The sequence below is a fragment of the Agrilus planipennis genome, unplaced genomic scaffold, assembly GCF_000699045.2.
Source record: "Agrilus planipennis isolate EAB-ADULT unplaced genomic scaffold, Apla_2.0 scaffold52, whole genome shotgun sequence".
NCBI lineage: Eukaryota > Metazoa > Arthropoda > Insecta > Coleoptera > Buprestidae > Agrilus > Agrilus planipennis.
The window spans coordinates 201,759-225,680 of record NW_020438883.1 but is presented as its reverse complement, the minus strand read 5'-3'; the positions used below and the strand labels follow the sequence as shown (position 1 = coordinate 225,680).

At 36.9% G+C, this 23,922-nt stretch overlaps 2 protein-coding genes across 4 annotated transcripts in view; one reads left to right on the top strand and one right to left on the bottom strand.

Moving 5' to 3' along the window:
• Positions 1–5,519: 5,519 nt before the first annotated feature.
• Positions 5,520–9,991, bottom strand: LOC108734661. Its single transcript, XM_018466303.1, has 4 exons — positions 9,525–9,991; positions 8,353–8,718; positions 6,777–7,073; positions 5,520–5,743 (listed from the first exon to the last, which is right to left on the bottom strand). Exons 1-3 carry the CDS (start codon positions 9,858–9,860, stop codon positions 6,792–6,794), a joined length of 984 nt encoding a protein of 327 aa, XP_018321805.1. The 5' UTR covers positions 9,861–9,991; the 3' UTR covers positions 5,520–5,743; positions 6,777–6,791.
• Positions 9,992–15,132: 5,141 nt separating this feature from the next.
• LOC108734660 overlaps positions 15,133–23,922 on the top strand; it is a 196,167-nt gene continuing 187,377 nt past the window's right edge. For all 3 annotated transcript variants that reach the window (XR_001937419.2, XM_018466302.2, XM_018466301.2), the window contains exons 1-2: positions 15,133–15,275; positions 21,486–21,714. Coding sequence is in view for 2 of the 3 variants with exons in the window: in XM_018466302.2 (XP_018321804.1) it covers positions 15,148–15,275; positions 21,486–21,714 (357 nt within the window). In the remaining variant the exon portion in view is untranslated. The remainder of the gene's footprint in view (positions 15,276–21,485; positions 21,715–23,922) is intronic.

The following is a 23,922-nucleotide window of genomic DNA, read 5'->3' as shown; positions in this document are numbered from 1 at the left end:
TTACAAAAGAGTAGTTTGTTATCCAACCAACGTTTTACAGAACAGTGTCGAATTATCGAATTTGTCGTATTGTAGAGTACTGCCTAGGACCCAGTATAGCCCAGATTTTTTTACGAAAGGGTACCTTGTTATCCGACAAACGTTTTACATTACAGAGCAGTGTCGAACTATTGAATTTGTCGGATTGTAGAGTACTGCGTAAGACCCAGTTTAGTCCGGAATTTTTTACAAAAGAGTACCTTGTTATCCGACAAACGTTTTATAGAGCTGTGTCGAACTATCGAATTTGTCGGATTATAGAGTACTGCCTAAGACCCAGTATATTCCGGAATTTTTTACAAAAGAGTACCTTGTTATCCGACAAACGTTTTATAGAGCAGTGTCGAACTATCGAATTTGTCGGATTACGGAGTACTGCCTAAGACTCAGTATAGCCCGGTTTTTTTACGAATGAGTACTTTGTTATCCGACAAACGGTTTACAGAACAGTGTGGAACTATCGAATTTGTCGGATTATAGAGTACTGCCTAAGACCCCCTATAGCCCGGTTTTTTTACGAAAGAGTATTTTGTTATCCGACAAACGTTTTACGGAGGTGTGTCGAACTATCGAATTTGTTGGATTACGGAGTACTGCCTAAGACCCTCTATGGCCCGGATTTTTTTTACAAAAGAGTACCTTGTTACCCGACAAACGTTTTACGGAGGTGCGTCGAACTGTCGAATTTGTCGGATTATAGAGTACTTCTTACCCACTGTAGTCCGGATTTTTTCACAAAAGAGTAGTTTGTTATCCGACAAACGTTTTACAAAGCAGTGTCGAGCTGTCGAATTTATCGGGTTATAGAGTACTACCTCAGAGCCCCAATCAAGACTTAACACAGAAGACCAACACCAAGATCGAGATTGTATCACCAGGGGCGCAACAACGTTACAGTTCGACTGGGTGCTCCCATCATAATACTATAAACATTTATATACTGCGGGTGTGTATAAGCTGAAAAGATCTAGTTCGGTTGCTCATTTACGAGCTTAACTATTTGAACCGAACTTTCAAGTTGGGTTATTATCTGAATCGACTGAAATTGACTGGGTGCCCAACTCAATCGTGTGGATGCTCAGGCACCCGTGGAAATCCCTCTTGTTGCGCCCCTGTGTATTATCAACACCAACACCAAGACTAGAAAGCTATTTTAACATCGTTCAAAAACATTAATAAAAAAGGGTCACATTTATTTATCAAATGGTCATCGTTAGAATCAAAATCTACGAATGATATAGTAAGATTCTGACGCTTAATTAAAAAAAAAAAGCAATTGGATCTTTATATTAGCTTTAAACCTACTCTCATTAGCTAATCACATATTTCTTTAGCTTCTGGTATTCTTCCTGTTGCCAAAGGGGATGAATGCGGTGCGTGTCATAACTTCATTTGTTCTCGTGTGTTACATCGTGTCAGGCAAAGTTATGTTACTGTGAGAATTTACATATATTGGAGACTTGCCGGAATTTCTTAAGATAATAAACTTTCAACTCTCATGTAATGCTGCTACAGTAATTTATGTAGCTAGCAACTTGGGGATGCTAACCGTTTCATAACTTTATAACGGTTCGAGTGTGGCAAATTTTCAGCAAGGATGTGCAGTTATCCTTTTTTGAAATTTACCCTTGTGGTTAAATTACAATCGCTGTGTGCGATACGAGACATACTAGTTGATACCTTAAAACATGACATTACCTATGACCTACGTTCACCCTAGTTGACCATAGATATCTTTAAAACTGTCTGTATGGAATAATATATAATTTCTAGGCATATCTATGACTTACGTTTACCCTAGTTGAATGTATATACCTTTAAAAATACCTATATGCAATAATATATATAATTTCTAAGCATAGCTTACATTTAATTTGATGCAGAAGAATTTGAGTAACGGCGAATCAGTGCTTCGTGTGTAATTTATTGAAACTGCTCGATACAATTTACGATTTTGTTCTCATCAGCACATCTCATGCAGTTTCGATAAATTACCAAATCATCAAACTGAAGTAGTTCCGTAAAACAATCGAGGACAGTCATGTGGTGCTGATACTGGTGTGATGAGTTTTTGTGTCAATTACTTTAAATTTTTCAAAATGAACAAAAATCTTCTAATTGCCCTGGTACGTGCCCAGATTATACTAAACAAGCCTACTTAATTAATTACACTCGTTTCAAGAGCTTAATAACTGTAACTTTTGAAAGCCATGCTCGTTTAAGTGCCAGAATTAAGCGATTAAGTTTGCATTAATATCTTCACCAACAGCTTGAATGATATCTCCAACCTCATAATTAATTAGGTGCTCCTCTCAGTAAATTTTCTGTTTGTTACGTTTTATAGGTTTTAATTAGTTTAAAGCGTTAATTTATTGCACTTTATGTACAAATAATGTCGGATGCATTAGAAAAGGCAATTGGAAGCGAAGCAAAAATGCTTGTGGATTTTTGTTAACCGAGTAATAATAAGAAAACACAGCCGCTTTACGAAACAATTTGATGTTTCCACTGTTGCTCAAATGTCATCTGATGATGCTGATTATCAACTTTCCATTACAAGCAAATACAATAAAAGATAATACGAGTAGATGGTAATGCACCTATATACCCCCTCGGTGTCGCCACTTCATGACCTACCTGCACTGAGGAAACAGAAGGAAACTGCAGGAAGCTAAATCTAGTCAATGTGAAAGATAATCGTATGCCTTGATCCAATTATATGATACCAGATAGTCATGCGGACTACTTGTTTCATAGGAAGAAATTCGACGATCGTTAGGCTCAAGAGAGTGTACACATTCAACCTCAGGAGGTTGAGATATGTCCTCGGCTTGCATCAATCTTTACAATCTTCTAAGTGCTCATTGAAAAAGGTAGTTTCCTTTAGTGCGCTGATTTTATAAACGATCTTTCTTCCTCATCTCCTTTTGAGAGTTTCACCAAAAATTTGACGAGAAGTATCGTAGACAAGAGTATTGTTCACTGGGTGCAACAATGCGAATGACGATGTACAAATTAAACTAACCATAGAAATTGAGTTTGCATATTTGTTGGACAAACCGTGTATTACATACAAAACTTTAACTTACCCTAGAAGCTCAGCTTGCATATTTATTGGACAGACCATGTATTTTGTTTCAAATCGTTAAAAGTATTGACAGGTTTTCAAAAACATTCATGCACCCCGTCAGTTTATATAATGGAAATACTAGAGAATATTAATACGTTTGTGTATTTCTGCGAATATCGTTGTAATCCCAAATCATTTCTAAATCTCAGCTGGCTTAATGTCTTCCCATTACTTCAAGAGATTTACCATCACCTTCTCGCAACGCAGCTGCGCTTTTATATATGTATACTAAAACTAATTTCAAAGTTACTAACTATAGTTGATGGACATGTTTTCCTTTATTTATGTATGATAAATGCACTGTCGAACACTAGCGTGATTAATAATTCCCTTTGTAAAATGAAATTCAGTCAATGTCAACCATAATCTTCTAACTTATCATCCCATAGTTATTGGTACTTTGACTTGAAGCTCTTTTTATTGGCTTCAAGTTGGGAGAGCGCTCTAGGGGATGCCAGCATTAATTATGTAAATCTGAATCAACACCCAGATACCACGGTTGTATTATACTAAATTGAGAGCAGCTTAGGAAATTTGTATCAAAGGAAATATCTTCTTTGAGCATTTATGATATGTGAAACTGTCCATTAAAAAATTTTAGACATAGAATGCATTAAAATATTAAATTAACTGTCACTGATTTAAAATAGAGGTATTTACGATATTTTAAATTTGCAACCTAAGGTTAGCTCTATTAATTCACTGTCACGTATTCATGTCAGTTCCCTGTTGACGTATAATGTTCAACACGTTACAATATTCGCGACTTTTTATTAAAAGTCCGATGAACATCATAACGGATACCGAAAGTAGGCATAAGGATCCGATGAATGTCGTACAGGTCTGACGAAGGAAGCTGGCGAGCGGTCGCCCGGGTCCTTGCCCATTTATGACCTATTTGGATAAGTCACTTGGAACTGATACACAAATAGGCTTTCAGTAGGCGTAAATTATGGTATTAATACAGACAGAACAGTAGCGTACTAGAAGATAATGTAGAAACATAACTTACCAAAAAGAAAAAATAAACCTATTGCTTTTATTTTATAGTTAGTTTTCACATTCACTGTCATCATGGGAATCTCTATCACTGTCACCAACATCAACAATTAGTTCTTCTGTTTGTCTGTCTATTACTTGCTCACTGATCCCTATTTTTAAATATTTAATCTGCGCCCTTGTTAGGAACACTGAAGAAAGAGGGCTGCAATCGTTATACCTAAAACTGCCTACTTTTGTCACCGCGCATCCACGCCATTTTAAAATTTCCGCCAGCTTCCAGCGTCAGGCCTGTACTATTAGTGGAGATAACTGCTCAAACAGTCGCTGTTCTATCTTTACGACCCTATGATCGAATATTGACTTATAAACACGTCCAACATGGTAGAAAATAGCTGACTGTTAACTAGAAAGTGCGATTAATGTCGATGTTAGATCATTTGCATAGTTTTACTTTTGTATTAGATGTTTTATCAGTCGTCAGTTGATTCCATCAGAATATCCACGAATTTAGTAATGATTGAAAAGTTGTCGTGGTTCAATCTCATTCTCCATTAAATTTAATACGACACTGCACCGACCTGCTCTTATCAAAAAAGAACTTCCTCGTGAACGTTCCGGTATCCTTACCAAGCCAAAGGGGGAGAAAACAATAGACAAAAGCCGTTGCCCTGGTGACAAGCTGCTTGTCTACTTTCGCAAATTATACTTCGCAAGCAGCCTATAAATAAAAAGTACCAGTCTCATTTACAGGATAACGAAATGGCTTTTGTCCGAACGAGTGTCCTTGGACATAAGGAACTAACAGTCACAAAACAAAGAAAGAACCCGCCCTCACTGTTCCCAGGAAGAAAAGTAGGACAAAGAGACGTAATGTTGTAGAGATAATTGATAAGCTAATAAGAAACGCCAGAACTTATTTCTTCTAAAGTAATTTCCCATCGAAAAGAACATATCATTTTATTGAAGTGTTTTTTTCCACAAAATGGGTTCAAATATAATTTTACCGCAGCTTTAGCCATTTCCTCTATCATCTTCACTTACACCACCATGATGTGCTCTGTCGATTGCTATCAATATTTGCTTCAAATTCTCATCGAAAATCGACTACTTATACTGGATATTTATTTACATAGATAATTAATAACAATTTGCCCAAAAAACTTCATCGAAAACTTTCTGAATATACCAGTTCCAAAACCATTCAACAGTTTGCGATTGGGATCCATAAGTGTTAGAGGAAAATCTTTGCTTTACACAAGACAATTATAACAATTACTAGATAATTCTAGTAAATTTGGACAGTTTAGATGTATTCGAAGTACATGGGACACAAAAGAAGAGCACATAATTCTATCAGGACTACGCACTTAATTTATTTGAAAAACTTTTACAGGTATCGTATTAATCAATTGGACATATGAAGGAGATTAAGGATCTTTGTATGAATTAGACCTTGAACAAGCTGGTGATAACATAACAGTATAAAATAACATTGCTATAATTCATATTACATAATATATCTGTCACTGACTAGCTACTGACTCCATGTCGTCATAAATGTTGTTAGGTTAGCTGAAACAAAACGCACTTCAGTAAGGGCTTATACCGTATGCGAAAGTGCGGATCTTGGTGTTGAGTTACAATACGTCGCCTACATCAACAGCAACAAGGACGGCGCGATGCGCGCATACTGACTGACTTTTGGAAGTAGTGCTAAGCACGTAAGGTTCACTCTTTCGCATACTGTGTACCAACCAAGTCGGGTGAAACAATGGAATCCTACAAACGGCGCTATAAACGCCATCTGTAGTACAATGCTACTTTTAGTGGAATTCAATATGTTCAGCAATCATCATACGTGATAGAAACGTTACCAAAATCGAACAAAGTAGTTCATGGTGTTCAATATCCTGTCGAAATAGCCAGATTCGATCTTGTTGGATCTCATCTGCGCGTAGCCTACACCTTCGATAGAATATGACCAATTTTACCTGCTCTCTTAATACAGCGTTTTATGAAATCCTATAAACGTCATAGTAAACGCAATAAAAAAAAACTTTTGGGTGTTTCATTCCCACCAGCCAGTAATGCTGGTGGGCGTCCCTTCGGACTACGCCGGAAGTAGGGTGGAAGGCCTTCTTCAGTCTCCTTTCAGGTATCGTGGGAATGAGTGGATGGTGGTTTGGGTGAGAAAGATGGGACGAACGAAATGAAGACAGAAGAGAATGAAAGATTATCTGAGAAATATACCTGTCCCAGCATTTGCCTAAGTGATCCAAGGAAACCACAGAAAAACTTGGACTGAGGCAGACGGACCGAATGCTAAGCAATGGTCTAAACCTCTAGACCATGCCGCTACATACAGTGCTACATTTAGCAAAATTTATTCATGAGATCCAGCAAGATCGAAGACTGGCAGTTTCTACAGAATATTAACCACCATGAACTTCTTTGTCCGGGTTAAAATAGTGTTTATAAATTCCAAAACTGTCGAAAGGTCTTTGCTATTTTCAAAGCATGCCGTCTACAATTTGGAAAAATCTTTTAATTTGGTAGATTTCGATGAACAAGCAAAGGAATATTCATGAGATGGACTTCTACGTACTTTTCTGGTAGTGTACTACTCTGTATTGATCTGCTTATGAGGGAAAATATTATTATCGTCATCTTCTTTGTCGTGATAGTCGAGACAAAGCTTAATGATATCTAGTCTCAATTTCCTTTGGTTCTTGTCGATAGTTAAACTGGATATTTCGTTCGCAATGTACCGTCCGAAGGCTTCGTAATCGTAGATGTGAGTTAGTGCTTTTCCTGACGTGTAGCTCACTAGATCCCTGTTGGATTCGTAGGTTCGTAACGACGTGGCCTCTGTACTTTTTCTTGGTCGAATTGGAATCAGACTCTGCATGAGAAATGTCGGTATTCAGAAGGAGGTCGTTATGCTAAGTGTGCTTAATGGAAGAAATTGCGAAGTAAAGACTGAGACGTTGGAATTCAAGGCATTTGAAGTACTAAATTTTATTCGACAACTTACATTACTGCTAAAAGGACTTAGGTAAAAGTACATAGGAACATGAAAAAGGGGGATACCTTAGCAGTAAAGTACAGTGCGTTACAGAAGAATGCGAGAATTAAGAGTTGAGGGGTTGAAATTTTTGTGGTAGATAAGGAATAGTAGATTTTGGAAGCTTTTTCAGAGCATGCATCATACATGGAGGTATTTCTACGTTTCCGGTTGAAGCTACGTATCTATTCGAACACCCCATAAAAGCGTCCAGAGAAAGAACGCAGGAGAAAATGCACAAAAAGGAATGTGAAAGAAAGTACTCATGAGAAAAGAATGAGAAAACATCAGAAGAAGCACAATAACACAATGGGAAATAAGCTAGAGATAATAAAAAGGAAGGAACAACAGAGGAATAGGAAGAAAAGTTTAGTGAAAGAATAGAGAAATGGATGGCAAATGAATGATATAAATACCTACATCATGAAAAAAGGTAGAAAAGGGAAACTAAATGCGGACACAAGTTTTAAATACTGCAACAAATGCATCAGTTACTAAAAAGAAGAAGTCAAGGAATTTGTAGATCATGTAAATAGCGACGAACATCAGAAATAGTTGACTAAATGTGCATAATACTACAAAAGAGAAGGAACTCAAGCTCTTAAGGGTCCTGCAGGGCCTCATAACTCCATTTTGTATTCTGTATCAGAAACTAAAGCGCCCGACAGCGCATGAGCAAGCCAAAAACGTGTGAGATATGGAGAGAGGCATCAATGAATTTGCGTTTAGTGTCATTAAGATTTTGTTACGCCACTGGAATGTTGTCATGCTACAAAACCAGGCTGTATTATAATCTGGCTATTTATGGTTCATGACTGACTTTATGTCAGTTTTCACGAACGGAATTTTCGTTTCGCATTCTCAAGGGTGGCGTGGTAGTTTCCTCACCCTTGAGAATGCCTGCTGCAGCGGCAAGCGACACGTCGGGAAGTAATTTTCAGAGATCCGGAAACTAGAATGCAACTTTTCAAAAACAAAATTAAGGAACCATGTACTATTGATTTCGATTATTACTGTTCATACTAGCCCCATGTATATGGCTAATCTAACCTGGTTCTTCATTGTTTCTGTTTAACTGAAAGAGTTCGTGTAATCAATTACTAAAGCGTCCACTTACCAGTCGTTTCGGTATCTGATAGGACTTCTTTGGAGGACTTTGGATCGATCTTCTGGAGGACATTGAGGGATTGGACAATTTTGGAAGAAGATAATGATCTTTGGGCTTGACGCTTTGCATGCTGCACACGCATCGCATTTCTTCGGCTTTCAGTTTCACATCTGTAACGTCGCCTTCAATTTTTCGGTTCAGCTCTTGCAAATGGTCACACTCGTTTTTCAGTTTTGAGTACTCTTTTGTCAGTTTGTTCGTTAAAACGGAAAATTCGTCTTGCTTTTCGGAATACGTGGTAAATACCGACTCGATGTCCGATATTTTCCGCTTGACTTCTGATAATTCGTCTTTGGTCAACTGTTTTACGATCACCTTAAAAATTTTAAATAAAAACCTGAATTGGAGTTGCTCAAAAAAAAAAACGGTCGATGTTACTCCAGAACAATACACTTTTGTATCTTTTAGTCTAATAATTATTAACAGGACTATTGAAGCAATTGAAGGGATAAATTTAAATTGCTTGAATTGCCCTGTCTATAAACAGTCGAAACATGTGATACTGTAAACGAAATGATTGAATAATATTTAACAAAATATTTAAACTAGATACATATTGGTAAAGTTTTTCGATGCTGGATGCGGATCCAGCATCAGAGATGGAAGGACCATTGAAGATGCTAGCTACTCGTACTAGCGAAACGTTAGGTAGCAACTCCATCACACACTGCCTCTAGGCCCGAATCAAAATGTATATATTAGTATTGCAACAGACCTCTGCTTCCGCTTCCCGAATTACGGAAGTTCCGCATACTTTTTCACATCCGTTTCTGCATCTAGTTCTGCATTTTTATGACGAAAGCTTATCGGAACTTAACAGGGGTTAAGAGGAGTAGAGGAAGACCTAGATTAGATTACTGTTCGCAAATAGTTAAGGATGTGGACTGTTCTAGTTTTAGGGAAATGCGAAGATTAGCTCAGGGTAGGAAAGAGTGGAGGTACGTGTCCAAAGCCGTAGGATTGACGACTTTATGATGGTGGTTAATGATGCAAGGAGACCTAAAATTATTGCACTTCCGCTTCGGGAAAAATTTACTTCCATTTCCGCTTCTGTTTCCGTTATGATACTACCGTTGCATCACTAATATATACATATTAGCAAAGATAACTCTCAATTTTACCTTCAGGCTTTCGATCACAGGCGACACTCCACTCTCATTATAATTTTTGGTAGCCACGGTATCAGGTTTGGTTGCTACCGTTTGGTTATTTCCGTTTCCACTGTGGTTGTTCGGGATTTCACCGTTTCTTTCATTGTACCTGATGTCCTGCCGTTGACGACATGCATAGCATTTCCAGTTCCTCTTCAGTTCTAAACTGCATTTCCTCCAGTTCGACTCGCGAACTCCGGCACATTCGTAATGCAACTTTCCCTTGCACGAACTGCATGTTACGAAGTCGAATTCGGGTAGTGGGTCCTGACATTTACTACAAACCGACATTCTGTTCTGGGGCATTTTTTAATTTAAAAGAATATTAACTATTGAAATTTTGACGGATTATTGCCGAATGGATCGAATTAATGTTGATTGATTGTCAGGGGTTGCTACTTAAATTTATTGAAGTCAATTTGACATGTTTAATTGATGGATTATGTCATGACCACCTCTAATCCAGCTGTAGTAGAACAGTAATCATGCTAGAGATTTCGGTGCCTCAGGAGGTTAAAGGGGATTATTTTTTCGTTAATGGTATTCGTCAAAGCCTGGTGAAAAAGAAGGAATTAGTCTTCACGTGACGCCTGGAAAATGTGAGACATTGAAGTGGTGTATTATCAATTGCAAATGGAGTTCAGACCGCCCTTGTGGTAGGAAACGACGAGACGTCCTAAAGTTATGCCATCATAAACATTTGACCTACATTTATTATAGTTACTGAGAAAAATAAAGGCTGCTTCAGTCTTAGTATTGGTTTTGGTCCTTAGTCTTGCTTATTCGGTCGTAGTCTTAGCCTTGCTCAAAGACTTCGCTGATATAGTCTTGGTCTTGGTCATTTTGAAACTTCCATTTTTTTTTTAATAGTTCTTCTAGAGATAGCTTTAAATAAAGTGGAAGCGATATTGACCAAACAGTACTCTATGGAAATAAATAAAAGTAAAATTAAAATACTGGTATCCAAGGGAAAAAAAAGTAGCGAAAGTACGAATATGAAGGTAAAAGACGAAAAATAAGAAGAAGTAGTTGATTTTAACTATCTGAGAAGTCAGATAAGTCAGGACGGAAGAAGTAGTAGGGAAATAAAGCAGAGGATAGCACAGGGTCGAGTCGCCTGCAATAAAAAGGAGTCACTTCTATTCTCGCGAACGGTTAATCTAGAAATTCTAAAAAGTTTGTTAAAGGTGTAAGTTTGGAGTGCGCCGCTCTATGTGTGCAAAACATGGGCAGTGGGCGCTACAGAAAAGAAATGGTTAGAAGCGTTTGAAATGTGGTGTTACAGGCGAATGATGAGGATACCATGGATAGAGAAAGTTAGAAATGAAGAGATATTAGAAAGAATTGGAGAGCAGAGGACTCTATGGAAGTCAATAAGAAATAGGCAAGATAGATTGGTAGAAGACCTTCTCAGTTATGAAGGTCTAGTCGGAGACATATTAGAGGCAGAAACGGAAGTTAGGAGGAGTAGAGGTAGACCTAGATTAGATTACTGTTCGCAAATAGTTAAGGATGTGGGTTGTTCTAATTTTAGGGAAATGCAAAGATTAGCTCAGGATAGGAAAGAGTAGAGGTGCGTGTCCAACCAATCTTAGAACTGACGACCTTATGATGATGATGATTAATGATGCAAAAAGACCTAAAATTGTTCTATTTACCACACAATAGCGAACAAAAGTAGTACAAGGTACTTGACAGAAGTAAAAAATATGGAAAAAAATAGTTTATCTTTGTTTTGTTCCAAGAAAAGAATATATTATAGTTGCCTCAAATGGTTTAATTCATAAATCCACTGGATGTAATAATTTTTCGTTTAGTCTTGCATATTAGGTTTGGTTTTAGTCATGGTCTCGTTCGTTCGGTTTTTGGACTTGGTCTTGTAAAACCAAAACCAATTTTGCTCATCACTACCTTTTAGGAACCACTGCTCTAGACCATAGGGACAGTACGTCCATAAATATGAATGCAACTAAATGAAAATCCATGGATTGAATATTAACTAGCTTATTATTTTTTCATCAACTTCATCCTTGCACCAACATGCAAAATTCAATTATCTCGAAACTACTTGAGATTTAAGTTCTTAAATTCGCTTTAGTTTTAATAAAATTTCTCCTTTATAACATATACGTACATATAACACCTCAAGAAGCATCACGTTCGCGAAGGAAATATTCTTGAAGTTGCATCAGTTCCAGGTTTTGCATGCAATTTCCACTTAAATTCGCATTCCAGTTTATGCCGGAGGACTGGGAACGTTGCGCGAATGTGTAAAAAGTAAAATGTAGATCTCGACGAGCGCAAAAGTAATTTTGCTGAAAGTGTAAAATAGGTAAGCTCCGTGCAATGTGAACCGTTTCAATGGTCAAAAGTTCAGAAAACAGAGATAAGCTCGGGAAACCGCTAGATAGACGTGGAACTGCTGCAATGCTTAACTGTCGGCGTGACGATGAAACAAAAACAAAAATTTACTAACAGCAAATGGTTCTGTTTTATGTTTCCTTTTTTCCGTATCAAGATGAAAAAGAAACACTACCTACCTGTAACAAATAGCTTTATCGAATAGAAATTCACATTCGATCTCAAGATAGAAAGAGAATTTAAAAGTAAGTGGATTAACTCTAGGCGTAACAAAAAAAAAAGGGTATATGTCTAGATGATGGGTGGGATCGAACGAGGAGGTCTCCCCTACCACCACTGTACCATAAAGAGGTCGTGGCAGTCTCACCCCCATAAAAAGTTATGGGGGTTAGATGGGAGTGGTGGTAGGGGGGATCGAAAGAGGGTAGGGGGGGATCGAAAAAGGGTGGTCACCTGAGTAAAACCTCATAAAAAATTGCGGCGGTCTCACCACCATAAAAGTTATGGGGGTTGAAAGTTGATTATTTTGTCAATTTTCATACACTATATTTCGAATAAAATTCAATAAAAAAAAATTTCAAGCGGGTGGAGGTGGGGGATCGAAAGAGGGTGGTCAATTGAACAAAACCCGATAACCTAACCTAACCTACCCTATTGATAAAGATATTTAAATAAGGTAGGGGGATCGAAAAAGGGTGGTCACCTGAGTAAAACCCCATAAAAATTGCGGCGGTCTCACCCCCATAAAAAAGTATGGGTTGAAAGTTGATTATTTTGTCAATTTTCATACACTATATTTCAAATAAAATTCAATAAAAAAAATTTTCAAGCGGGTGGAGGTGGGGGATCGAAAGAGGGTGGTCAATTGAACAAAACCCGATAACCTAACCTAACCTACCCTATTGATAATGATATTTAAATAATGTTTTATATAACTTTCTCAATATTTTTATGTATTTTTCATTAGTTTTACCTTTGAATATTGTTTAAGAATGACTATATAAATATTTACATGCCTAGAAATGTATAAAAATTGACATACTTATTAACTTTAAACCCCCATAACTTTTTATGGGGGTGAGACCGCCACGAACTTTTAATGGTACAGTGGTGAGGGAGACCTCCTCTTTCGATCCCCCCCCCCAGCCCCGAAGGGGGCCATTATCTAGACCTTTGCCAAAAAAAAGTCGAAAATCAATTTTGAAAGGGGTAGAAAATAGATTATAACATTTCTGTTGTAGAGTTTGATAATATCTAATAGTTTTCTTTCAATATGTGTTAAATTTTCTAAAAGCCGCAGTTTATCTCTTTACAATCTCAAACTTTAAACCTATACTCACATAAGATTATCTGAGTTTAGAATTTAATTAAAACGTTAGATCTACAAGCGATGTTGTAACCCATGAAATTATTTAAATGATGTAAAATACGCTGAAACAGTAAATCACCGAATATGGAGCGAAAGACAATAAAGGCGAGGCCTTTAGAATAACATCCAATCTTTTAGTGGAAACGGTGTGCCACCTTCCCCACATCTAACATAAATCGAAAAGCGTACATTGCGAGAAGCGAAAAATAGGTAGCGTGGTGTGAATACAGGGATTGTTCAGAAACAAACGAGAATTCTGAAAGATGTTTAACAATTAGCCGATATCAAGTGAAGAGGTAGTATCTATACATATGTGTAGTAATACGAGCTAATAGACTAATTTTAATAAACGTCTAATACAGTTGACACTGAATGAGGCACAAATCAGGTGATGTTGATTAAAATGATCAATAAACCAAAAAGCAGATTGAATTCTCAAAAAATTAAAGACTTAAAATTAAGATTTTTAACAGTAGGATATCTGAACTCAAAGAAGACATGATCCAGGGCTAAGTTGTCGTAACGCCCTTCTTTCTAGTTCTGATTCACTTCTAATTTATTTCTGATTGATGATTAATTTTGACTAAGCTGATTTCTCATATGTAAATGGTCGTCAAGAGACCTCCTAATCGTCTGTCAGGTGTTTGCCTGTAATTTTAAATAACATACTTACGTATTTAGCATTGTAATAGTGACCAAAACAAAGCTATGAAAGAATTCTGACTCCTCGGTTGCGACACAATTGGTTATAACCATAGGGTAAAATAAAATATCTTCGAATAATTAATTATTAAAAACGATTTTAAATTTTTAGTTGTTTTTCTTTTAAATTTTAAATTTTTGCTCATACCAAAAAAAAATAAAGTGAAAAGGCAACATTATTTTCTATTAAACCTTCTTCAGAATCTTATTTTTGTAATGCTACTTTGAGAGATATGCAGGGTGTTTCTGAAATAAGTAGCAGGCTTGCAGGAGATGATAGGGACTATAAAACAAGTAAATTTAGTAAATGTTTAGTGGTCTGAAAGTCCAGAGCCAGTTCGGTCCTGGTGGGGTCATGCAATGAAATACTACATTGCATCGCCGTATTTCATCAGCTACAACATCCAAGTTGTACAAGTATTTCTTTTGTTTTATGTGTTTATGATACCATGTCGAGGTGTACTTTAAATAGTACTACATATTATTACCGATAAACAAAGTAGTTATTTAATTAATTGTTATCACAATCGACGTCCAAAGTCAGCTGCTGATGTTTACTTTATTAGTCGTTCCACAACCGTCACTGTTGCACTTTGTATTAATGTAGTTGCTTGATTGTTACCGGAATTTCTCTATACGTTGACAATTCACGCCCAGGGCCGGCTTTGTATTGCAACTTCGTCTGGTTTTTTTACAACTATTTTGGTCCGTTAATATTCATACCCGGAGCCGACTTTGGATTGCAACTTCGTTTGGTTTTCTTACAATTTTTTTTGTCTTTTAACATTCACATCCATAGCCGGCTTGGAATTACAACTTAAACTGATTTTTTTATAAATTGTTATATCGTTTAACCACGCTACTTTACTCACCATGCGATTTCCTATTCCATCTAGTTAACACCCTCAAATGCTTGTCACATATTTTGGAAACACCTTGTATAAGTACACAGATAACGTGTATTTACTGTTTACTTTTTTTGAACTTATTAATGGGATATTTAACCATTAACTGTTGAACTTCGAATTTTGCTATGTTCATTCCGTAGATTGCTATTGTTAAATACAACGATGATGTACACGGATTTAATTTTTTTTGTAGGATACCAATATTATTTTCCTCAATGTATGGATTTTAGAGGAGACCAGGGCTCCTCGTAAGATGAATCGTGAGGAGTTGAGCCACATTCGTGATCGGCTCATTTTCCTTACAGAGTGTTCGGCAACTCAGAAACCTCAGAACATCAAGAGAAAATCTTCTTCTTCAATTAAAAGTCGGAGCAAAGATGGGTAAGTCTTTCTGTCATTAGTTGAATTTGTTTGTCAGAATAATCTCCTTCGATTTGATTCCTTATTATCTACTATTGAAGTTTTATAGTTTCAAAGAAATATTCAATTTCAAACTTATAAGGAAGTTCATCATGAAATTCAGATAGATAAAGAAATAAGGGCAATAATATTTGCACAACATTTGTTTAAATTTGATATTACAACATTCAGCGATAAACGAGAAATCGAAGATGATGCCCACCCTCTTGATTATTTTGGCGTACAAAGGGACTAAAATTTAAAATTTCTGGAATTTGAGGATAGTGTATTCCAAAACCCGGACATGCTGCAGCAATTTGGAGGTCAGATTTAAAATCAGCGTCACTTATTACGTCAGAAATGCTATTGAACATCTTTCTTACTACTTCGTAGTAGAAGGGGCAAATATGCGGAAACGAATGTTATGTGACATACACAGTTGGATATGACCTACGTGATTACACTAAAATTGATGTAACTTAAAGGACCTGACTTATTTCGTAGTAAATCGATCCAATACCTATAACCCGGAATTTGTTTTTAATAGATTTATTGATACATTAAGGAATATTTTTGAATACATTTAATTTTTCGATATTATGGGCAAAAGACGTAAGGAAACAGACTAAAAAGAGAATATATAGGGTTGTTCGGAAAGTCATTTCGTTTTTTTTTGTGGAAATGAAAGACAGTTTTCGTATAATAAACAAATACTTTATTAAATTATATATTGACCGTTCTGGTCCAACACCTTTTGCCATCTTTCTGGTAGTAGCATAATTCCACGCTCATAAAATTTTTGGTCTTTGCTGGCAAAAAACTGATCGAGGAGGTTTTTGACCTCCTCATTTGAGGTGAAGGTTTTACCGTCTAAAAAATTTTGGAGTGACCGGAACAAATAATAATCCGATGGTGCCAGGTCTGGAGAATATGGTGGGTGTAGCATTGTATCCCATTCAAGCTGTAAAAGCTTTTGGCGAGTGACCAAACTTGTGTGAGGTCTCGCGTTGTCTTGGTGAAACACTACACCTTTCCTGTTGATTAGTTCTGACCTTTTCTGTTGAAGTGCATCATTCAGTTTGTCCAGCTGATGACAGTAGACTTCCGAATTAATCGTTGTGTTATCCGGTAAAAGCTCAAAAAAAACGATTCCTTTAAAATCCCACCAAACAGACAGCATCACCTTTTTTTGGTGAATATCGGCTTTGGAAATGGTTTGAGCCGGTTCATCTTTTTTGCTCCATGACCTCTTGCGTTTGACGTTGTTGTATACAACCCATTTTTCGTCCCCAGTGATGATGCGCTTCAAAAACGGATCATTTTCGTGACGTTTGAGAAGCGAATCGCAGACGTCAATGCGGCGACACAGATTTCTCTCTGTGAGAACATGGGGAACCCATACATCGAGCTTCGAGGATAATCCCAGGCCTTTCAAGTGGTCATAAACTGTTGAATTTGATAAATTTAACCTCAATCCGATCTCACGTGTTGTTATTCGCCGGTTCACATCAACTAATGCCTTTATCGCGTCTTTATCAGCTTCAACCGGCCTTCCCGAACGTGGTGCATCTTCGACATCAAAATTGCCGGATCGAAATTTAGCGAACCAGTTCTGGCACTGGCGTACTGTCAACACACCTTCTCCATACACATCAGTCAATTTCTTTCTGGCTTGAACAGCATTTTTACCCTTTCTGTAGTAAAACAGTAAGATATGTCGAAAATGCTGCTTATCGCTCTCCATATTTAAAAGGGCACCAACCAAAAACTACTGCGTAGAATTAATTGGAATTTTTCACACACAAGCCTTGCTATATGAGCTCTCAAAGCATATAAAAATTATACGGCTTAAATGTGAAGTTGGGTGCAAAAGAATACAATTAAATCCTCTGTCGGGAAAAAACGAAATGACTTTCCGAACAACCCTATACATTGCGATAATAAAGAGCGTGATTACATACGAGTCGGAAAGTTGGGATATAAGCAAAAGCATTAGAAGAAAATTACATGCGACAGAAATGGATTTCCTAGGAAGGAGTTGTAGACGATCAAGACTCGAAAGGATCAAAAATTAAGTTATTAGAAGGGACATGGACGTTTACAACGATATTATAGACGAAGTAGAAAAGAAACAACTGAAATGGTTTGGACATACAAAAAGAATGGGATAAGAAAGATGGCCAAGAAGAGTTTTAGAATGGATGCCGCCGGAAAGAAGGAAGAGGGGAAAACCTAGAAGAAGCTGAAGGGACGATATCAACGAAGCAATGGAAAACAGGAATCTAGAGGAGCATATGTGCTGTGATAGAAAAATTTGAAAACTGGGCACGGAGAAGCGGCGACCGCCCTAGAAATTCGTGTATATATATATTTAATTTTTTTAGTGGTCTTCTCTATTTGGAGTACATCTTCCCTTCAAATTAGGAGATGCTTCCAAAAAATTAATGTGGTCGTGCCTCTGATTAATTGTACACAAACACATCCACGTCTTGGTCTTCATCAAGACGGTTTTGGGGGCGACATCTGGCAGATAAGGTCATTTACTATGTCGCATTATCATCCGCAACAAGACGTATACCCCGGAATCTAAAGAAGCCAACATGGAGTAATAGAAATTTGTAGAAGCCGCATCTTGAAAAGCCAAAATCCATATTTCCGAAGGGAAATTCTTGATGGTGTTTCGTAGGATTGTAAAGGCATACTACTCATTGGTCTTTTTTGTGAGCGATATACAGTCAACCCCTAACCGCTTACTACTGTTAGCTTCTTCTTGATGAAACAGAACTGACTTTCTGCGAAATAGACGAAATTTGCTGATCCAAGGTATGATTCTTCTCCACGACTGCGCTCGGTCACGTTCAGCTGGTTTGGCTCTAGAAAATTGGGAACAATTCATTGAGAAACATTTAAACTTCCAACCTATGACTCGGATTTGTCATTGTGTGACTATTAAATGTTTAGGCCATTCAGACAAGAGGTTGAACGACGCCATTTTCTTGACAATGAAGACGTGAATGCGAATTGATTAAAGACTCGACCATATTCATGGGACTGGTTTGTGCAGACAGATCCAACCGATAACTAATTGTGGAAAAATTCACTATTATAGTTAATCAGTTGGAAATAGTAATCTTGAAGTACATAATCGTAATCATAATGGTGTTAACTTTCAAATCAATTAAAATTAAATTTTTCTTTTCCCTCCTTTTATAATAAATACCGAAATAATAAACAAACTTCAACAGTCACGTATTAATATGTATAATTATATTCTCATTTTATGGCTTTCAATAGATGCATCATATCATATCAAATATAACATCACTACTAAATAATGTTGCTAGTTTTTGAGCGAATTCAGTAAAAAATTATAAATCTGATAAATGCCATAACGATAAAATTGTCAATAAAATAAATGAGTGGCGATAATTATCCATCAACCCTTATCACTAACTGACGGGCTTTTCAGAAAACGGATACTGCTGCAATCAATCATCCTGCAAATTATATTAACAGCGAATATGTTGTTTTGTACGTTTCACGGGTGCCATCCAGACAAAGATGTAGCAAAGATTCTATAGAAGGAAATACCATAGACATCAACACAAACCTAATAAACTTCGATTAATTAATTTGATAAGTCTGTCAAACTTTCAAATTCCATTAATAACTTGCCAAATAGCGGTTAGAATTGGTACGCCCAAGTATATCCTTAACTGCCTAATTCAGTTTTACTTCAATCAACAAGTTTAAATTGTGACCGCATTATCAGTTTTCCTGCATATTAAATGATTTATAGGAATGTACAAATTTAATAATAAATATTACATATATATTAGCAAAATTAGTTTGATAATATGTTCGAGTTTGTTTTCTTCATATGTCGTTAAAATATTTATCCATCTAGGGAATAGCCGGTTGTATTTCTGATGGTTTCGATCTTAACGTTCATTTGATATACGAGGGCGGTTCAATAAGTACCCGTGTTTGAAGATGTTCCTGAGGGAAATTGGTGTTGTCATCGTGTGCTGCCATCTATCAAACCACGCCAAAACGAATTTCAGACTGATTGATAGGTTAGTTTGGATTTGGCAGCCATTCGACTGAGACGTGTTTCGTTATTTTCGCTAAGATGGAAAAAGAGCAGTATCGTTCGGTAACTCGCTTTTTGTTTTTGGATGGGAAAAAATGCGAGGAGATGAAAACAAAGTTGGATACTGTTTATGGAGACATTTCGCCATCTACGACCACAGTTACATATTGCTTCAACGAATTTAAACGTGGGCAAAGATCCGTTTTTGATAGGAGCGACCAGGAAGCCTGACAAACGTTGTTACCGAGGAAATCATTTTACGGATATTTTAGGAAAAGGAAGAACGATCACTGGACAATACTACAGGGAGTTATTGGACCGCTTCGACAAAAAATTGATGGAGACACGGACGCATTTGATGAAAAAGAAGGTGCGTTTTCAACACGATAACGCACCGGCACATTCATCAGGGGTTGTTGCCGTCAAACTGCATGAATTACGTTATGAATTTGCTGCCGCACACCCCGTACTCACCCGATTTGACTCCCTACGACTTCATCTTGTTCCCTACCATGAAGAAATGACTAGCGAGAAAGAAATTTAGCTCAAACGAGGAAGTTATCGCCGAGACGAGGGGATTTTGGAGAGTTCGTCAAATTTTATTTTTTGGAAGGTTAAAAAAAATGGCAGGGTCGTTGGGAGAAGTGTATCTTTCTAAAAGGGGACTATGTTGAAAAATAAAAAAAATTTTTTTTAAAAAAAAAGGTCTCTTCATTTCTAACACGGGTACTTATTGAACCGCCCACGTATACTCCTAGCAGCCTAGAATGTTATTTAATTTTAGCATATTTTTATAATATGGTGGAGGTGCCGGGGCATACAATGAATGCACTGTGATTCTTACAGTGGTAGCATCAATAACGAATAGAATAATCGTTTCACAGTGCAGTGGGATTGTAATGCGTAGTGGTATTCGAACGGTTGAGTGTCATGCCTTTATTCTTTTTCATCCTTTCTTTTCTCTATTTCTTCGGGCGTGGAATCTAATCAACTGTTTGCACTCACCCTCCCTAACATCTACTCATGCGTTTCCGACCTATTCATAGAATTACTCCCACATAAGATACTTTACACATCAAAGGGAATGATCATAAATAGAATTGTTGTGCAGTTCTTTGGTGAAATTGTTCACAAAAAAACAGAGATTATCGTGGATATGGATATCAATTTTGATGTATTTTGTGGCGAACATTCCAAATCTGACTACAGCTCGTCTGGATTTTAAGATATCCCAACCTCAAATACAAAATAATTCAATTTCTGACCGTTTTGTAAGCATTACTGGGTGAATTAATGATAAGATAACGAAGAGAGTAGTTATTTCTGATTCATCTTCAATAATTGAATTAGAATTTGGTTTTAGATATTCTCCAGCACAACCTAATGTATAAATATAGATATATCATACTTTAAATATTCGAATGATGCTAATTTGACTTGTTAGATTAAAGTATTTTGAAATTTCAATGTGATAGAACTTCTCTGGAACCAAATTTGGGTGCGCCATCAGCGATAGATCCAAAACGGTTATTTTATTTTCCGATTCTTATTTTATCTCTCTATAGAAACAAAAACTGTAAAAAGAATAATTATTCTCGATTTATTTTCTGAAAGCAAACTTGAATTTCGCTTATACAACATTTGGATATTGAAGTGGAAATACTTCAAAATCTTGATGCGCGCGAAAAAGTATGAGGCTAGATTCCACTTCAGCGCTAAAAAAATGCCTCTGAAATGACTGTTCGCTAGGTTTTTTTCTTCTTTTAATTCATCTAATAATCTTCTCAAATAGCCCAAAAATTGAATTTTGAGATTGTTACATCCAAAAATCTTGACGAGCTGAGACAATTCTGAGGCCAGATTTTGGTAACATGCAACAGCTGCCTTTTTATCATTTTTTTCTTCCTTTTCAACACCTACTTGATTTTATTGACCTGCCCAATTTATAAAAGAAAATAGAAGCCATTTTGTCGTGACTGGACAATTACCTAACCAGCTGAGGAAGTTGTCGTTCAGTGAAACAATAATTGTATTGCTATTCGATATTCATTTTTTTTGCATCTTTTATTTATTGTAGACTGTACATATAACGTTTTCAGATCGAAAGAGGGACCCAAATGGACTATGCAAGATTTTGTTCGGAGAGACCCGAGTTATACTACTGACATTGAGCATTTGGTGTTTCCTGGAAGAAGGAGAAGTTCACAGACCAGCACGACCAGCTCTTCCAAAACGAGGTCTAGGTTAGCCGAGATGTTTGCTTTAAGTCGACATCTTCAGCAGAGGTCTGTCGAGAGAGAGTTTAAGACCCGGAATCCCCTTGTCAACGTAAGTGTTTTAAACCCAAATTTCGTACCATCCAAGATTAAGGAACATTATGGTTATCCTCAAACCATTACTTCAGCAGATGGAGAGCAGATCTGAATGCTTAATTTATCAATAGGAAGCTAAGTGTTTTGGCATTCGGTACAAATCACATTATTTCTTTGGAATTTACCATTTTTGCTTGTCTACATGGTTCATGTAATTGACACCGTTTTAATGAACTACCCAGGACTGTCGAAAGAGTAAGGAGTATATCGATTTTGCCTTGCCTTGTCTTAAAAACCAAAACAACATCAAGAGCATATGAGATACGTGACAATAACAAGATAAACTAGTTGAGAAACTAATTTTGTCAAAACCGTTTGCTCATGATTTTGAGTGTACCTTGTTCTCAAATTATATACAGATAGCGGGTAATTTATCCATATCGTCATCATCGTAGAGTCATCAGTCCTAAGATAAGTTGAACACGCACCTCGACTGTTTCCTATCCTCAGTTACTTCTTCGTAATACTCGAACACCCCACATCTACTTACATAAAATAAAGTGGGGTTGTTTACACCATTTATAACTCGAGAATGACTGGACCGATTTTAATGATCTCTGAATTGTTTGATTCGTCTCCTCCCGAATAGCAGAATAATAATCTATCAACACAACACTTCAAAATATATTGCTATCAAGGTTGGGTAAGCATCAAGTAGATGGCGTCGTGTTTCGATTTCTTGACCCCAAACAGTGCCCATTTGCGACTTGCACTTGGAAAATCCGTGTTAGATAGGGAGTTCACCCGCAAAAAACCCATGACATGCCAACCTTCTGCCGCCTGGTATATCAGGTTTTTAATCTAGAGCGTCTTTCTCATATGATATACAGGAGGAATCTCGGCCCATTTTGAGATAAGCGGGGACGGTGGAAAATCGTAGAAAATGTCGGCCTAACCGCTTGGTTTTGACGGTATAATTTACATAAAAACACTCAACATTCCGGGAAAACTTAATTAGTAATTTTCCCGTGCGTGAATAAAAAAAGTGAACTCTAACAAGAATGGAATATAACACGACCACAATTTCTGTTACTACTTTATGAAGGAGTATTTTAAGTAAATTATACCATCAATACCAAACGGAAAGACCATAGGCAAAGGGAGGGGGGCAAAGGAGACCATGGGCCCCGGGTAGTGCAAAAGTAGGGGCGGCAAATTTTTTTGGTAGGTATTACATAGAATCAGGTCCGCCTTGCTATAAAGTTAGATGCTCCAATTTTTTAGTATTTGTATCAATTATTAATAATTTGTATCAAGTAAAAATTCTACGATTTGTCAAAAATTTATGAAAATTACGTCATCAAAAACATAAATAAATTAAGTTTAGCTACATCAATTGACTGGTTGTACGAAGTTCGCCGGATCAGCTAGTCCTTAACTATTTCCGAACAGTATTATAATCTAGGTTCTCATCTACTCCTCTTAACTCCTGTTTCTGCTTCTAATATGTATTTAACTAGTTCATTATGCCTGAGAAGGTGTCCTACCAACCTATCCTGCCTATTTCTTATTGACTTCCATAGAGCCCTCTGTTCTCTTACTCTTTCGAATACCTCTTCATTTCTAACCTTCTCTATCCACGGTATCCTCATCATTCGCCTGTAACACCACATTTCAAACGCTTCTAACCATTTCTTTTCCGTAGCGCCAACTGTCCATGTCCGCCGCGCTCCAAACATACACCTATAACAATCTTTTTTGAATTTCTAAATTAATCGTTCCCGAGCATAGAATTGACTTCTTTTCGTTGAAGGCGCTGTCCTCTGCTCTATATCCCTCCTACTCCTTCTGTCCTGACTTACCTAACTTCCTAGATACTTGAAATCAATCCATGGTATCCTCATCATTCGCCTGTAACACCACATTTCGAACGTTTCTAACCTTCAATTTTCCGCCGCGCCCACCTTCTACGTTTCGCGCCCGTACAGCGCCTTACTCCAGATATGCAATCTTATTCTTTTTATTTTAATATTATTTCCATCTAAATTTTGATACGTATAATACGTTCAAAATCGAAAACAAGATTTCTTGTGGTAAGACTTAAGAAAACTAATACAATATGAAGTTAACATAAACAAGAATATGACAAGAACAAAAGACTCGAACTTTCATTATTTTTAGATAATGAAGGTTGTACTTCTTATAAAAGTATGAAAAAGTCCAA

Excerpts from the sequence above, each read along its gene's own strand:
- LOC108734661 (XM_018466303.1), bottom strand. The coding sequence starts at position 9,860 with ATGCCCCAGAACAGAATGTCGGTTTGTAGTAAATGTCAGGACCCACTA. Across the intron at positions 8,719-9,524 it reads CTGTGATCGAAAGCCTGAAG|GTGATCGTAAAACAGTTGAC; the intron begins GTAAAATTGAGA and ends AAAATTTTTAAG. Across the intron at positions 7,074-8,352 it reads ATCAGATACCGAAACGACTG|AGTCTGATTCCAATTCGACC; the intron begins GTAAGTGGACGC and ends TTTCTCATGCAG.